At 34.4% G+C, this 18987-nt stretch overlaps 1 protein-coding gene across 5 annotated transcripts in view; it reads right to left on the minus strand.

Moving 5' to 3' along the window:
* Positions 1 to 18987, minus strand: part of CNTN5 (contactin 5) — a 603752-nt gene that overhangs the window by 149294 nt on the left and 435471 nt on the right. For all 5 annotated transcript variants that reach the window (XM_064409453.1, XM_064409454.1, XM_064409456.1 and 2 more), the window contains one exon: positions 11442 to 11645. In XM_064409453.1, the coding sequence (XP_064265523.1) occupies positions 11442 to 11645 (204 nt within the window). The remainder of the gene's footprint in view (positions 1 to 11441; positions 11646 to 18987) is intronic.

Genomic DNA, 18987 nt, shown 5'->3' on the forward strand with positions numbered 1-18987 from the left:
CATACTCTTAATGAAATGCTGATTGACTGATGCTTTGCACTACGTTCTGTTCTTCTGGGTTATTGCTGCCCTAGCAAGCAACATGCCTGCAGCAACTGGCAGGAAATGTATAAAAATTACTGAGCAATTGCTTGGTGTCCCTATGAAAATTAGGAAACAAAAGTCGATTATTGCAGACGGACATTTTTCATCCTTATTATTTATGATTTTTGAGACCATGAAGGCCATTACAGTTGCATAGATATTAAGGGAATTGTTAAGGCCTTACCTTCCCATATTACACTATAATTGCTCTGCTATGGCTGTGGTGCCTCTAGGCTCTTTGGCTTTCTAGTTTCTGTTTTGGTCACTGTGAGTCAGGGATGGCAAAACAATCGTCACCTGCATTTTCATGAAAATTTTTGTTCATTTGTATTAAATGCTAAAAGGAACCTGAACTTTTAAAAAATATTGAGGTCTTGAGCTACGTGCACTGGAATCAATCTCTCTCAGGCTTATATACATGACTCTCTTACAGAGGTTTGGCTAGGGCTATAAAAAATCCTCTCAGTCATTTTTTATACCCAGTTATCAAACATGAAATACAACAATAAATAAAATTGATCAGCAGAGAATAAAAACATAATATATGATTTTCAAGTGGCTAACAAATCACAGAGCTCATGTGGTTTGGTCACTACAGAGCAATGGGATGCTTTTCTCAATGCTGCTGTTCTCTGCCTTCCCATGGAAAAAAAATCCTTTCTGAAAATCCCTTACCTTTCAAGGCCTGACCCCCATCATTCACTCTTTTGTAGGCTAATTACTTAGTTTGCTAGACTCCCTACTTCCCAAGCTTTGTTGTTCACCTGAGTTCAGATCTGGGTATAAAAGTACTGAATTTGTGGTTGATATGAAACATACCTCTTCAAAATAAATCTTATCCTTGCTTTCACTCTGAAATATGTCATTCCACCTTAAATTTTCCAGTGTTTGGGTCTCTGCCCTTTCAGGCAGGGTCTTCTTGGTTGGGGGAGATCTAAAAACTAATAATCCTTTTGTTCTGCCTCTGATTACCAAAGAAGACACTGATTTAAAGGATTGAGCATATCACAGGACAAAGTACAGTTTAACCTTGTTAGAATCAATGGCTTGTTAGTCATCCAGCCAGAAAGGGACCTCAATATTTATAGAGATCTCTCCTTCAGATTTTTTTTACAATGGTGCATTTATCACAAAGTAATTATTCTTCAACCCAAGTACAGAAAAAAAGTATTCAGAAAATCAGGTTTACTTTTAATAATGGGTTTCATTTAATAAGTTTTTTCCTGCAATTTTACTGTAAATCTGTGACTTGAGTTCTACACTCTGCTACTCAATGTCTTATGAACACTAAGCTATGTCTGCATTTCAATTTTCTATTAAAAAAAAGAGATGACATAACAATGTGATAAATATTGATTTTGAGGCACTTACATATCACAGGAATAGATGTAATAAAATTTCAAACATTTACAGATATTACTGCAGCTAAAATTCTTTACATTATCCACTAGGGGCCATTTAATGGAAATGGAGAATGGAATAAAGAAGAAAGATCACCTTCTGATTTTCAGTCCTTTCAGCTAAGAACAAGCGAAAGAACTACAGACAGGATATCAGACATTATTGTTTTGCAAAGGACTGCTCTACCTCTTCATTTATCCTGCCAATCCCTGACTTACACAACCTCAGATGAAGAGTGTGGAAAAAACGCAATATCTATACAATAGGAATTTTTCCTTCAACAGGCCAAAAAAATATCTGACTGCTGAGAAATCATGACCCATCCTCTTATTAAGCTGTGTAGAGGCTGATGCTTCTTCCATTAATCTTCCAGATATTAACTACCCTCTTGCATGTCCCAAAACATGAAGGCTCCTTAAATCCTTTCAGCTAAAGTGATTTGTATTTGTTACATACTCTTTCAGTAATAGCTCTTTAACTTCCTTTGGGGACTAATTTTGAATGGAACAGGTTACAGGCAGTGCTTGAATAAGTGGCTGATAAACATTCAGGACAGTAGATAGAAAAGATTCTAAGATTCCTGGCTAAACATCATCAGAATGCTCAGGAGAAAATGAAAGCCAAATATTTTCCCTGCCCAGGAGAAAGATTAGGCATGGATTGATACTTGCCATTATTTTGTTAACAAATGATAAGTCCCTCCCAGCTCTGTGACTAAGAATGCTCATCTGAGAGGTTTGTACAAAGAAGTCCCCGATCTTAATCTGATGATGCAGGAATGTTAATATGGTTTTCTTATATCCTGAATAAAGCTCTAAAGACAAATTTAATTTGGATTCTTACTATTTTGCATCTTCCTCTCAGTTTCTGGGAAACCTCTTGAGTCATGATAAACTCATCCTGCTGAATAAGAATTTTTTAATAATTTTACAGATCAAAAGTTGAGTATCCTAACACATTGTAATGATGATCGGTTGTGTGAATATGTCTCTAAACCCAAGAAAATTTTGCCTAAGAAATTGCTTACAGAATATTTATGTATAATTTCTTCTTCTATCTATAACCTGCGATGAAAACTAAGGTTGTCTAAAATGTGGATCCCTTTGTGGTAAAGGAATATTTAGCACTTTCTCTGAAGACCTGCACTGTTAAATGTCTCCAGAAATTTGTTTGGGAGAGCCTTGAACACATTTACAATGACAGTAAATTGACAGCACAAACTGAATTAATTAAAGTATAATGACGATGCCCATCATTGTATCTGGTCTGCAGAAGAGATTTTAAATGAACTGGGAAGAATTTATTGACTCACCTTCTATTAATCTTATTTGAAATGGAAGGACCAGCACCTGCTGTAAGTCCCTAGAAATTTAGTGTGGAATGGTTGTTTTAAGGTAACAGTCCACAGCATTCCTTCTACCTAAATGTCTCTCAACCAGGTTTTGAGCTATGAATTTATCGTTTGAGAAGCCCTGAAAATGCTCATGTGAAATTGCATTCTGTAATGCACTGAACTAAGCACTAAACTGAATTAAGACTAAATTGCCAACATTGTTTTTGTATGTTAGAGAGCAAATCCTGTTGCATATCACTGGATGGAAAGACTTCTTTATTGGAATATATCCCAATATAAAAGAAAAATTAGTAATTCAGTGTCTGGAAAAAATATCATAATGAATACAGCACAAGAAGGGAATAAACTCTAATTTAAAACTAAGGGATAAGATGTTAATGTATTCCTAATTTTAAAGGAATAAATGTGAAAGAAAGGCACATTTAGCACAATAAAAAGTGTTTAAAGTTTAAACATGACTTTACTCTCATCATTTTATAATCCAGATTTTATTCATACTTGATTTCACTAGTTTATCAGTTACACTGAACTCTGAACTCCAGAAAGCCCCTTCTAGAGATAGTATTACTATCTTCAAATATATTATTATTTATAACTCTTAAATGTTTGTATGTCATACATACAAATAAGATTTCTGTCTCTCTTAAACATTAAAAACAACCAAAAGCACTTAATTTTCAGTTGAAAGCAGGTGTTTTATGAATGAAATAATGGGAACTGAGTCCAAACCCTCAAAACACAAAAGCAATGAGAAACTCTCAGAATAAGCAATGAGGGAAATATTGGCATATTATTTAGTTCTTCAAATGAGAGACCAAAATTTCTAGTGTACAGATTGGGCTGCAGAGACTTTTGTTCACATATGTTTGAAGATGTTGAGCAGACTATGACCAAGTCTGCAGCCTTATTCTGTATAGAAAAATCTTTAGTGAGTAATAAGGTAGACTTCATCAATTTCCTACATATTTTAAAAATGGCATCTAAGCTCCCCTAAATCCAGCACATCTGGTATTGGATGAAACCAAACTTCACACTTCAGACATTCAGAAATGAGTGAGCACACGTGAGTGGCTTGTACACAATGCTCCAATATGAAGATTTGTGCATATCCAGTTGCAGCTAAACATGAAAATCTGAACATTGTCACTGACTAGGTATGCAGATAATTTTGCTGAGCAGCCATACACATCAAGAAACAAAAGGGACCCACTACATAGTCAACATCTTGCTTGGGAAGCCTAGCTCAATGAAAACCAGATCATAGGGGGTTTTGTTCCATTTTGTTTTTACAGGGAATGAGATTATATTGAACTTGACACAGGAAATATGTGTCAGATTTCTTTTAGGCATCACTGGACAATGTTTATTGTTTCTTCTTTCCAATTGCCCGATATTCATCCAGGACAGGCTCACAAAAGATATTCAGAAACCTGGCAAATTTTATTTAATCTAAGTGATTAGGACAAAGATCTAATTTTTATGGGGTTTTTAATTATCTTCCTGATGAAAAGTTCTCTAGGAATCTCATTTTTCCTACAGGAAATGACTTAATTGTTTGTACCTCAAATATGACCTTAAGCTTTTTTTTTTTCTTTGCAACCTGCAAAGTTATTTTACAGAATGAAAACAAAAGATTCCCTTTCCAACTAGGTGCCAGAAGTGTCAAAAGTATTGTGATGTCCAGAGAGAGTATTTCCCTCTCTTCTGATCAATTAGAACTCTACTGCACTCTAGAACTCTACTGCACCTAATATTCATTGTATCTAATAAGCTGGGAAAAGCTTCCTAAATAAGAATTTTTTTTCAATTCAGACTGCCCATATAGCCCTGCAAAACAAAGAACCTATTATTTTCTCAATATGAAAGGCCAAACTAAAATTTCTCTGTCATCAGCAACAACTATTGAAATAGCCATTATTTTAGACCCAATAGAAACATTCTGTTACCTACTTGCTGCAGTTTTAATTTCAAGCAAAACTCCTGCTGTTCATAATCAAATTATTTTGGTACTGACAAGAATTCCAAACTGACAAGTAATTTTTGTTTGAATAGTATGACATACTCTGTGACTGCAAAGCAGCAGTCACTGGTGAATTTCTATCTAAGATCCTGGGACACTAAGATACACAACATTCAGGACCATTCTTCATACTCTGAAACCATTTGCAGCTGTAAAGGTTACTTTCATTATCAATTTGCACAAATTTTACTTTAGTCACCAAGAATTAAAGTATTACCAACATAGTTCTGTCTGAAATCTTAATAGTCACAGTTCAATGCAACACCATTCCTAATCCTGACAAATTTAGAAGAACATTTTTTTCAAGTTCAGTAATTTTAGGCTTTGTATATTCTATGTACGGATCAGTTAACCACTCTTTCTTTGTGCAAGTTTCATAAATCATGAGTAAGAGTGAAACAAGAAATCATAAGTGCAGAAGGTGTGCAAGTGGGTACATGGCTAGGATCCTGAGCTATTTTAGCTAATTTAAAAAAGCAACCATTGCATTTCCAGCACATAGTACTTCTATAAACTAATGGGAAGATTTAGCAATTACAAATCCTCTAAGGAAGTTACCATAACAGAACTCAAAAGCAGACTAAACTCAATGCAATCTTTGGCAGAGAAAGAATTCTTGCTCTACAGTGAATCCTGGAACATATTTTCCCAACCTTCCCCTGTTTTCCTCCTGTAAAAGTCCCACAGCCCCCTCGATTCAACCCTTTTACATTGTCAAAAGATGATCCCAAGTTATTTTGTCTCTCTACTTCTTTAAATTAAATATTTTACAAATAGTGTCTTTGAACTGTTGTGTGCTGTTTGAGTGTTCTTCAACTATTCCATATAATATATAATCTATATAATATATATTATATATTCCCTATAAACACTCTGTAATAGGTTTATTGTATATAAAATAAACCCTCTATAAAATTCTCTGCCTACCTATAGATTTTCTGCCTATAGGTAAGAACCATTGCTGCTAACTGGAACAGATTTTCTAAATAATAATTTTAAAAAGTTATTATTTTGGGAATAAGAAAATCTCAAACAAAACCAACAATCCTTCCTCATCCTATTATATGTATGTCCTTCTTTTTTTAAATTGAAATAAGACTATACTGACATTTCTTAATCCTGATTTTCATCCTAATATTTTGGCAACATTGCAGGAGGACCTTGGTACAAGAGCAGAACAAAAGAGATAAAAAGTACAAAAATACCTGTAACCCATGCAGAATAGAGTAGAGATTATAGGAAGAGTTTTATTTTCAGTTTTCGTAGTGACCCATCATTAAAATACCTCGCTACAGTTTTACACTGGAAACATATTTACTACCAGGTGATGGCTGTCCAGGGACATTGCCATTTTATCAACCTTCCCCAGGAGCAGACCTTGCATACATTCATGTCTCTGTCAGTGTTATCAATCTTTGTACACCACTAAAGGACAAACTTGATTTTTCCCAGACAGTCTGTCTCTGCTTGAAAAAAAAAAAAATCAAAGCAGGATTACTTCAGGTTTGATTCCTGCCCTGGAGTACTGAGTAAGAAGAGTTCCTACAGTCTCTATACAGTTTTTATGGACAAAATTCAAATACAAAATGTTACTGCAAAAGCTTGCAATATAACCCACGTGAAAGAGGAAGCCTACAAGATTGGAAAATCCAGAAAACATAGCACAATGAAGTCACAGCTGAATGTATATTTTAAACCCCTATTAAAACTCAGGTGCACTTGGTTGTCTTCTAGAATTCAGCTCCATATGAATAACCCCATTAGAGGACAAAACCACTGATAAAAGTGGAAAAAAAAACAGAGAAAGGCAAGGAATGACAGGCCAAAACCATTACAGTTCTTCTTCAAGCAATTTTTAAAAAAATTTAGGTATCAGTTAATTATCAGCTGTCAGCATTCTTCTGGGATAGGTACAGCTACAGTTTCTATCTGAAACTGCAGATTTTGGTCTATCTTTATTTATTACCTTATTATGCTACACTGGGCATTTTTATTGCTTGATTTCTATTACTTGGGAATTTGTTATAATTTCTTCCAAATTTGCCTTCATACTGGTAAAGAGATCTTTAGATAATCTAGTGATGTTCAAGCAACATATCCCAGAGTTTAAGCTCAAAAAGCATATACAGATCAAATTTCATCATGGAAAATTAGAAATTAACATCCTTAATACCTTGATAACTCTATGCTCCATCATTATGTGATACTAGTAATCACATTGAATTACTCAATATAATGAGGACAGACAAAATTCAGTTCACTGCTTCACAGACTATGAAGACATGGAAAAAAATCTGAAAGTCAGTTACATGAGAGTATGTCTGGTCAGACATACCAACATCTGGAGGTTAAACTAATTTGCTGTAATGGAACATAGTAGAAAGTATCTTCTGATGTGTGAAATTGTCCAGGTTTGTTGTGGATTTTTTTTTTCCCTCTGGAAATTTCACCATAGCAAAGCTAATATGCAGTGTCTGCACAGAGCTAAAATAGTAATTACGTAATTTGCTACTATACTGCAATAAGGTTAAAGTTAACATACTTTCCAAAGAATAAAAAGGATTAAAAAAGTTAGGAAAACTGGAATAAAAATGTGTCAACTTGAAATAACTGTCTTATGCACTGAAATATCAAGTGTTTATACTCCCTAGATTTCTATTTCCTTATTTTGAAAAGCCTTTCAAATATTTTTATGGGTAAAGAAAATTTACTGCTCCCAATCAGCATCCAAGCCTCTGAAGATACAATTTAACAAAGTTGTTTATTATTTGTAAACAGTTATCAAATATTTCCTCAAAGTTTGTAATGCATTATGAGGCAGTTAATGAAATTATGCATATTTTTTTATTTCCTCCTGAAACTTTTTATCTTCTCAAAATTTTAGGGTGTTTTTATAACACAGCTTGAAGTGAAATTGAATTATATGAAATGACTGATTGTCAAGGACATCTGAACAAATGAAGTATTCATTTTATTCAGAATCCATTGAAGGATTTCTTGATGTTTTTATTTAATTTGCTTCATATCAAGCAGCTAAGCTCCCCTTTGAGACATATCACAGAAGAAATAAAAGAATAATAAAATCTCAGTAAGTTCTTACAGTCTTTCAGAGTTTGACAGAATGCCTTAATATCACTGCATTTCTTTTTCACAGATAAATAGAGACCAGGATTGTCATGGAAGTGCTCTTTGTCACAAGCTGTCTAGTCCCCTGAGCATAGGTACTGTATATACATCAAAATCTAAGAATGATGATAAATAAATCAATTAGAGTACTTTCGAGATAATGATATATATGTTTGGAGAATATATGCTATATAAATTGTTTTATTTATATAGAGCTATTTGTAAAAGCTGTTTAAAACCACAGGCTCTTCCTGTGGTTTCTAACAAATGTGCTGACTGCTTAGGGTAATGTCAGTTGTGATGCCAAGAATTGGAACCCAGAAAGATGTATTATTTTTAAACCTGAGTATTTGAAAAGTTCAAAGTAATTCAAGTAATTTTATGCCAAAAAACGCTTAAAAAGGCATATTTAAAAATATATAACACAACTCAGCAAATATAGAATCGAGTATATTTTCAGGTAATTTAATGTTTGTTTTAATGACATTTTAAAATTCTCACTTCCCTCTTGGAGTCTATTCCCAGCAGTTTCTTTCTTCATAAATTACTTTAATTTTCTTTAAGTAGTCAGCACTACTTTTCTACAGTTATTCTGTGTTTTTGCACATAATGAATGCATACTTTAAAAAGGTTGTCATGACCCTTTAATATTTGGCAATGGACAATGCACTATTGCCTAAGTCCATCAGTATGAAAATGAAAAAGTACAGTATGATTTATGGAATTTTTTTATTATTTTATAATCCCAGATAATTTTTAAAAGAAACACATATTATTGCATATTGCAAAATGCATATTATTGCATTATGTGGAGAAGGTAGAACCACACAGATGTCCCAAATAATACAGTTTAGCAACCAGTACTTTCCTTAACAATTTTTTTCAAGGTATGTTTGTGGAGACTGCAAGGTTAGGTAGAAAGTTGAGTTTCTTTACTGAGAAACTTGCTCAGTCATACAGGAAAGCAAGCAATTTACTGAGAAGTACTGAAGAATTCCATGACAAGAAAGGAGCTTTTCATAAATACCAACAGATTAAAATTAAGGCATGGAAGCCTAGTAGAAATTCATGTGTGTGAAAAAATGAGTCAGGAAACTGGGAAATTGCTGAGGAGCTGTTCATCTATGTGCAAACACTTCCCCAGTACTCCAGCACAGTTCAGAAGGCTGGATTATCACAGTGGTGTGACAGCCAGCCGTGAAACAAAAAATTTGCTGGAGACTGGTGTTTACTACCCACTTGACATTTAAAAAAAATCTGCAGAGTTTTCCTTCATAGATTTTTTTTCTCAGCTCAGTGATGTAGACTGCTGCCTTTATCCTTATTTACTCTCTCAGTTTATTTCAGTGTGTTGTGTGCCTATGTATGGTCAGTACAAGATAGATAACTAATCTGCTGAATTTCTGTGCAAGACAGAACCAAATAAAAGCATGATGAAATATCATAAAGAATAAATAGAGTAAGATATGAATAATAAATATGACAATGAAATCATATCTTTTCAGAGTCCAAACACATTAAAAAGGCAGTCAATGTTTGGGCATTTTAATTTAAAAAAAAATATCAAAAAGATATGTTATATGGATTCACTATGTTATGTCAGTAAAATTAAACACCTGAAATTCAATAATAACATAGGTACTAAACCAACAAAAGAAAATAGGAAGTGATAAATTAAAAAAGCAGCTTTTTCCTGTAGAGGCTACATACTCTGAAGAAGGAAATTTAAATTTGCTACAATTAACAAACATTAACTTAATTTCATTCTAATTGGTGAACATATTTTAAATTTACTCTATTAAACTAAGTCATCTTTGTTTAAATCTAGGTTTTGTAACGTGTTTGTAGCATAGGACTAATATTAGTTTGAGAAAAAGCTATGAGCAAGACAAAAGAAAACTTTCAAAACAAAAAACTCTCGTCTTTATTTTATGTATGTGTAAATTCACATGTGAATTCCTCAGGGAACTGCTGAACTGCTGTGAGGAACTAGAAAGCATAAGCAAATGTAGAATGTCTTGGAAAGAAGGAAAATATTGGCCATTTTCTCTGTTCTTTTGAGACATGGCAGAAGAGATTGACACCCACCTCTCTGCAAGCTCCTTTCAGGCAGCTGCAGAGAGTGATTAATGCTTCCCTGAACCTCCTATTCTCCAGGCTAAACAATCCCAGCTCCCTTAGCCACTTCTCATCAGATATTTTCTAGACCTCTAGCAGCTTGACTGGACTCACTCCAGAACCTCAATATCCTCTTTTTGACTGAGTGGCCCAGAACAGGACATGTACGTGAGATGTGGCCTCACCAGTGCTGAGTACAGCAGGACAATCTATCACTGCCCTGCTCCTGCTGCTGATCTAGGCCAGGATGCCATCGGCCTTCTTGGCCACCTGGGCACACACTGGATCATGTTCAGCTGCTGTTGACCAGCAAACCCAGGTGCTTTTCTACGGGGCAGCTTTCCAGTCACTGCCCCCAGTCTATAGCACTGCCTGGGGCTGCTGTGACCCATATTGTGACCCAAGTGCAATCCCAGAACTTGGATTGTCCTTCTGATCCTTCTTGTAAATGGGCCTCATATTTGCTATTTTCCAGTGAGCTGGAACTTTTCTGGATAATCAGGACTGTTGGTAAATAATTGAGAGGGTCTTGCTGGGCTCTTTCACCATCTCCTTCATTACTGTTGGGTGCATCCCATCCAGGCCCAAAGACTTGTGGGTATCTAATTGGCATAGCAGATCACTAACCATTCCCTCCTGGATTATGGGGGTATCCCTCAGGTCCCCACCCCTAACTTCCAGCTCTGGGAGTTGGTTATCCTGAGTACAACTGCTTTTGGTATTAAAGATTGAGGCAAAGAAGGCACTAAGTATCTCAGACTTTTGACACTATGGCACATTCTGCACCCAGAGAAGGATGAAGATTCTCCTCAGCTCTCCTTTTGCTACCAGTGTATTTAGGGAAACTTTTTTTGTGTTGTCTTTAAGCACAGTGGCCAAATACATGAATGATCTCCTGGCATCCTACAGCTGCCTGTATCCCCTATGTGACATTTGCCAGTTCCCTGGGGGTGTCTCAGGTGCCTGAGTGTCAGTGTGGCAGTAGCCACTTGGATTGAGGCTACTGAACTGAGCCCTAAGGAAACAGACATTGCCCATAAAGGAGATGTTCTTCTCTCTGTCAGTGACAGAACATCAGAAGAGCAAGGTGGAGTAACTGTTCTAAATAAAATGCAACAAGAGGTGTCAGTTTGCACTTCAGCCTTCACAGATCTAAATATTCTCACAATGTCTGGATGTTGCTAAAGAAATTGCCTCCATGCACAACTTCCCATTGCCATTTTTTTAGAGCAAATGTGTGCATATAATTAAAAACAATAAAATAATTGTTCTTAAATTAATTATTTTTATTTAGGTGTTTTTCTCTCATGTAGCACCCAGAAAGAATGCCTTTCTTACCATCGTTTCTCAGTGTCAGAGGTGTAGGAGGACTCAAAACTCTGGCGTTTGTCACGGTGTTTTTCACCAGGCATATGTAGCTGCCAACATCAGATGTTTGCACCTTGGATATGTAGAGATTGCCTGTCTCCTGAGAGATGAAACGCCTGCTGTCTTCTACCACAAAAGATGGGAATTCATTAAATACCCAACTATAGATGATCTCTAAAAGAACACAAAAAGAAAATAAGATAAAGTAATTGCAGAAACAATACTGTGTCATGTTAATAGATACATTAAATCAATGTTCATTAGCTTTTTTCCAATAATCTATGGGGGAAAAAGTTAAAGCTTTTAAAAACTTTTAATTTGTTTGGTTTAGAATTGAAGAGGATATTATTTTTCTACCCTTGGGATTTTGAAAATAACATAAATGTTGAATCCACAAGTTCCTTGTGAAGACAAACTTAGTTCAGGTGAAATAATTAATTTATTCATCAGACTCAGAAAACAGCAATAAGATATTAAATAAATCCCTTTTCTAGTCTTTTGGGCCAAACCAATAATAATATCCAAATAATTATTTTCTCTATTTGTTCAGATTTGCATGGAAATATATCAAGATGATTCCTACAGAGCTATGGATGACTTCTCCAAATGTATGTGTATAAAACAAGTTTCATTCTGAATGTTTGTTTTTAAAGTCACTAGATTGCAGCAACTGTTCAACCTACCTTGTAGGTAATATTACTGCCTTGTAGTTCTATCTTCTACATCTGCTTCATTGAAGAATTTCTCAACCTTTCCTTTATGCAGCTTAATTCCCTATGATCAATGAATAATTCCTTAAACCAAAGCTACCAAAAAATCAGTGACTTTTAAAAATAGCAGTTAAATCCTGTCCCTTGGTTCTTATTTTTATCCCATGAATCATCTATTCTATTTACCTGGACATTATATACTTTTCCCTTTATACTCATAATAATTAGTTGAGGAAAAAAAGGTATTTCCTATTATTCCTATTATGAGATTATATCATGATTTAATAAAAACCTAGATTCATTTATGCCTCAACATTAGAAGTATCAGTAAAGTTAATGAGATTCTGATTTAGCAGGATGTTCCTTGCAGGGAATTATTCATGTGGCGTTTCACCAACTCTGGCTTTAAAGCCTTAACCCTATGTATACTTCTTTATACATTGTTCTCCTTTTGAGCTTATTTTACATTGTTTCATTCTTTCTTCACACTTCAAAAAAATATTGTTCACTACTGAAACCAGAACATCTGATGTAAGATTATTTGTTCCACAATCTCCTTCCTGTATGACTTCAAAATGAGAAAAGCTGAAGTTAGTCCAGGAATGTAAAGTACCCACTACTGCTCCAAGATGCAAACTGCTCGACTGGTATAACAAATTTCAAGCTTTTAGACTGCAATTTTTTGTGTAACTACTAATCTTCAGCAGCAACAGGAAGACAGTAATTTCAAGTATGTCAGTCTGGTTCTCTCATACTTTCATCCCCATGAAGTAAAAATATTTTTTTGATATAAAGTTAGTTGAAAATTTCTGAAAGAGTCAAAGTGGTGAGAGGAAACACCTCAAAATTTAATTTTTGCTATGTGGTATTCTTTTAATGATAGGAGAGGAACTGGTATAAGAAGTGTGAAACACATTACATCTTAGCCAGATGTGCACTTTGACTATAACAGTATGGAGAGAATTAGAAATTCCAACTGATTTGTCCTTTCTATCCTTGTTTTGTACTGTCTCCTGACACTGTAGTGAGAAAGGAACAGAGAAGCACAATGACTGCTTTTCAACCAATATAAACAAACAGTGCGTAGAGTGCTGTAAAGATGCAGTATCTTCTGAAACAATTTTTAGGAAGTTTAATTTTGAAATCAGATGAAAAATCTCTCTGAAAAAAACCCTGATGGTATCAATATAAAAATGCTGTGTTAAAGGACTCAACATAGCTGACAGGAGGGGAAGACTGCTTCAAAATCTCAAAATGAGGACTTAAACTGCACACATTGACTTTTTGCTAAAATCTTTTTTAGATTTATTAGTAATTCTGGTGGCTACCCAGGACTCTAAGGAATTAAGAGCTCTCAGAGAGTTTTCTGAATATTCAGATTTTCCTTCCTCTTCTGTTGTGTTTCAGAAAAAATACTAATTATGGCCCAAACATGTCTTGGAAAATTTTATTACCACATTTTGCCATAATACTTTATTGGAAAAGAAAAAGATTAATGGCAGTACAAAATTCTACAAAGTGATGATGAATACACAAGTTCAAGGAAAATACACAGGCTTTAACTGAAGACCTGTTACCAACTCAAATGGAAAGTAATCAGTCTCACTAATTGCTCTGGTTTAAAAGTAGTTCAAAGCAAATCCAAAGCAGTCATCAGTGTGGGTTCACTGGCAGTTCACAGAGAAGAGAATTTTCTCCATTCATAGCCTAAAACCACTTACAATTAATTATTCATTTATTAATTAGAATTAATACTAAGGAACAGATTTCAGGCAATACATTTTTGTGCCTCTAAGGAAATAAAATACTTAGTCTTTGCCGGTGCTGAATCCAGGGGGATACTGTCATTTTGTCACTTTCTTAATTATTTTTGCTGTTAAAAATGGCATGATAGATGAATGTGTACTGGTATAGGGTACTGAGACAAAAAGTAACAGAACTCCTGCCAAACCTGAAACTCAAAGCATTTATGCTATAAAGCTGTGGTTAACACTTTTTTTTTCTTTTTTTTTTTCTTTTTTTTTTTTCCTTTTGTGCACACCTACAGCATCTGTATTCCATCCAGATGCCCAAACTCTTAAGTCCAGAAAAACAGTGTTACAGTTTACTTCTTGATTCTTGTCAGCCCATTGACATTGAAAGAATTGTTCCTATTTTTCATTTCTAAAAAGCAAAACCCCAGGAATACCCTTTAAAATACCTGAAGAATGCATCTGAATGCTCAGATCTGGAATGCATCTAGAATTCTTGGTCTCCTTTGCAGGTTAAAAATCCCTTAGACACTTCATGATTTTTTTTACTCTTGTTAGACCTGGTAAATGAGTTCAGCAGATTCTTAAATAAAATTTTGAGGGTCATGTCCATACACTATGCATACATTTCAGTGGAAATATCTCAGGAAAATTTTGCAGACCAGTCAGAAACCACCACAGCTGGCTTGGGAACTGGGGACCCCACAGGTTTTAGCTGACAGAAAGAGATGGATGATCTTGCAGAAGTGATTTTACAAAAGGGTGTTCACAGAATGACTGCAATTAAGGGAAAATGGGTGTACCTTGACATTGATCCATTGTGCAAATATCTCACACTTCTAAATTTGCAGCACAAGAAGAGGATGAATCATGCATCGCTGTTCACATTCTTGGACTCCGACTGTTTCTACTTTGCATGCCAGCAAAATTACAAGGTAGAGTTTGTAAAAACCAAAACTGCTAGCAAAGGCTGGCCAAGTACAAAATCTGGATGTTTGTTTTGTTTTGCTGATTTGTTTTTCTACTGTCAGTATTTAGCATAAGCCAATACCCACGTGATTGCAAAGGCATATATATAAAAAAAATACCAAATGAAAAGACAATAATGGAGAATTAACATTTAAACCATAGCTGTGTCTCTGTAGACAAGCATGTAATCTATACTGTCCATGCACAATAAAATATTCTGAAACAACTGGGGATGTAGTTACATGTCACAAGTTCTACAGGATTCAGCACAGGAACTCATGTAAACTGCAAGAAGAAAGGCATTTAAATATTATCTGAAATCCTACTCATACAAAATGGTAAACTGCTCAGTGAACTTTCAGGATTTTAGAAGAAGCCGAAGAACAAATGGATGACATTAAGTCTATTTGTACACAGTTCACTGCAGTTTTTACTGAATTTCAAGCCTGAATTTTCCTATAATGGCTTATATTACAAGATTTTAGAATCAGTGTAATTTGGCCAAGCACAAATACAACTGTCATTACATTATTTTTCAATGGGATATTGAACTCCAGACATGCATCTCAAGCCTGACAGATAAATAATGTTGACTTTCAAGAAATTTTTAAGCTAAAATCAGTGCTACCAAAATCTAAATAAACCAAACCAGAACTTTAAAATCAGAAAGTAATTACTTTAGATATGGACCTAATGAAGTCATCTGCTTTTGAGAATAAACTTAGTAAATGCTTTTTGCATGCTCTACACAATTTGCTTTCAATAGGGAAAAATAAGTTTAAGACGAAAGAGAAAACTAAACACTGCATTATACACAAGTTTGGAGCTTTTTTCAGAATGTGTGCTGAAGTTGTTTTTTTTTTATTTTTATGCCCATCTTTTTTTTTTTTTTAATGTGACATCAATGGCAAAATGACAAAGAGGATGCAGAGCCCTTCCTGGAAGTTACAGTTGTCTGCCAACATAAAATAAAGTTTTCCACAGATATTTGCATCAACAAAAACAGAAACAGGGAATAAAAAGATGGAGAAATTATGTATTGCAGAAGAGTTTTTGCTAAATTATCTTATACATAAAATCTTGGTGCAAAAATGATATAAATCCTTTTGGTAACTGCAAAACTGATAGTTCCTTTATGAATGACCAACATTGTTTACAGAACGATTTGTCTAAGGAAATATTTATCTTTTTTTCTGAAGATGATTTGGAAAATCAAAAATTCCTATTGTAGCCTTCCTAATGTCCAATTTGTTTCTGTATTTTGTTAAGTACTTTTTACTAGGCTATATAGGTGAAAATCTGTGTCATTTGGTGATGACGTAGTAAGAAAAACCCATCTATTTCCTGACAGAATTAATTTATAGTGTGAAATCTTGCTTACTATAATTTCTTAAATTATTTTTGTAGTTCTGTTTTCTCTGCTAAACAACACTAATTCCTAAACTGTCACAATGTGATGTACTTCCCATAATGGATGAAGCTGGAATACTGACATATCAGCATTTTTCCTAGTGCTTTTGGAGATATTCTGATGCAGAAAATGTCAGTACTATGGTAATGCAAAATTCTTTCTGTCACTGTGGGTCAGTATGAAATAATGCCTCAAGTATTGTAAAGAGAGCTGTGCTGAAGCATTCAGATAACACCAAATATTCACTCCTGTGTTTGTTACTGCCTGGGATTTGCTTCAGGGATTTTCTCTTAAGAAATCGCTCCATTCATCCTTTTAAGATGAAGTTTCTGGACAGCCTCTTCACCAGTCCTGTTAGCTAAGTGGTATTTTGGATGCAAGTGAAGACTCAACAGGAAGGTTGTTATATAAACTCTATTGAGGTCAATGAAAACCTAAGTGTCCACAACATGGCTAAATTTTGCCTATTCAAGGGCAAAACATGCAAAATACCCATGCCATAATTTCACTTCTGTGGAGTTATAATGTTTGTACAAGAAATAATTCCAGTTCTAGACTTCATTTTGTGATGTAGTGGGAGATCCCATTGGAAAAATATATTTCCCTTCGTCCATTTAGAATGTGCTTTGATTACTCAAATTCCACAAGATGGCAGTACTTGATGAATAAATGGTATTGATACCTGATGACAGCCAAAATCTGAGATAATCTGGAAGTTTCTGCAAATCTGAAGAAGCTTTTATTGCTATGTATTAATAAATGAGTAAAACAGCAAAAGTACACTTGAGATTACAGGCTGAATTTACTATACATATTATATATTAAATATATATATAAATTTCAAATATATTATTCAATATCTATATTAAAATATTGAAATCTATCTATCTATCTATCTATCTATCTATCTATCATCTATCTATCTATCTATTCAATGAAATTTGCAAGATGCCTTTCCTTTAGCATTTAGAACTACTCTGTTTGAATGAAATAAACTGTAAGGAAATATATAGGCCTACATCTTCTGTTCTGAAAATGTAAAGCCTAATTTTATATTAAGCCCAGCTTTGAACTTTTTTCTCACAATATTCTGTACACTATCCAGACAAAAAGGGTGCAATATGCTGTACCCTCTAATGGTGGGGAACACTTCACATTAAGAGGAAAAGAGGCTTCTTTTTTAGCTAAAATGAATGATAAGAATGGGTTGTTCCTCCGTCCTCCCAGTGCAACCAGATAAATAATTGTGGTGCATTTCTTTGTGCTGCTGTGGTTTATTATCAGTGCTCATTAATCTTCCAAGAAAATATTTAATGAACATAATTTATTTGTTGCATTATAACACACTCACAAACAGATATTGTTGATTTATCAGTTAAAAATGAAAGTGCTTATTTCCTTCTCTGGGGGCTTTGTATCTACTGCTCACTTATCTGAAACACAATTCTACCAATCACGTGTTTGTCTTTCTTCAGATTCAATTACAGTGATAAATCTCCAAATACTTTTTTCTCATAACCACTCATGCAGCTAATAACTAAAAGTATTCAAGAAAGGTAAGTGTACTGTCAGGATTCATCTTGTTCTGGAGGATGCAGATATTGTATTGTTGTTACCAGTGCAGACAGCCAAAGTCGTCTCATTTGTACTTTAATATGCATGAAATGTAGCCAATCACTGAAACATATAAAGACTGATGAAATGCATTTCTCATACATGCACTCTTTAAAGAGACCACATAGCATACAACAAAATACACTGCTCTGAAACGATATTGGATTATCATGATTGTATTTGATTGTCATTGGTATGATTTTCATAATAAAAAAGAAACCTTTTCCAGAACATGTCAAAATACTGTTATTAAAACCACACGTTATTCAGGCCCTTCTTCTGCCCTCAGGCAAGACCAAATATTCTCAGCCCACTCTTAAAGAATGTTCAGTGATTTATATTCCTAAATTTAGATCTTCACAATAACCTATTTCTTTTTTTGCTTGGATAACTGGAGAGTTTTCTTTAATATTTGTCTCTATATTTTTTTTAATACTGTTTATTGCCTGTACCAAATACCACATTGGAAGTACTGACAACACATTGCTGGAAAGCAATATTAAACATTTTCAGCTACAGTGCAATACCATTTCCTCTCTGCATATCAAACTTCTGTTTCAAAGGCTGGATCAGCCAAATCCCTTCAACTTTATGTCAGAAGTCCTGATTTTTAATCCTTTGTTTAATTTTATTGTTTCTAACTCTACTGCTTTTCTACATCTTATAATGTAGGACCCAAAGCTGGACATCAACACTACTGAGCAGTGGAGCAAGAGTCACTCGTACTCCACAGGTAGCAGCTCTCTTAGGATGTCGTAGAATTCTACTACTGAATTATCCATTCTACTAAGTACTCTTTTTTTTTTTGCCCTTTAATTATTTATTCCTTTTTATTCTATTTGTATATTTTATCTTTGATATGTACAGCAATCTGAATTTTGCTGAATTTAGTGTTATTCCTTGTAAGCCATTTCTCCAATGCACTGATCATTTTTGATTTTCATTCTGTGCTCTGTAGTAATTGTAACCTCTTGTAGGGGTCATTCACACATGCTAAATATTCCTTTCTTTCCTCTAGGTCACACACACTTTCAAAAAATAAAATTTAATTTTATATATAT

This window comes from Passer domesticus, chromosome 2, assembly GCF_036417665.1.
Source record: "Passer domesticus isolate bPasDom1 chromosome 2, bPasDom1.hap1, whole genome shotgun sequence".
Classification (NCBI taxonomy): Eukaryota; Metazoa; Chordata; class Aves; order Passeriformes; family Passeridae; genus Passer; species Passer domesticus.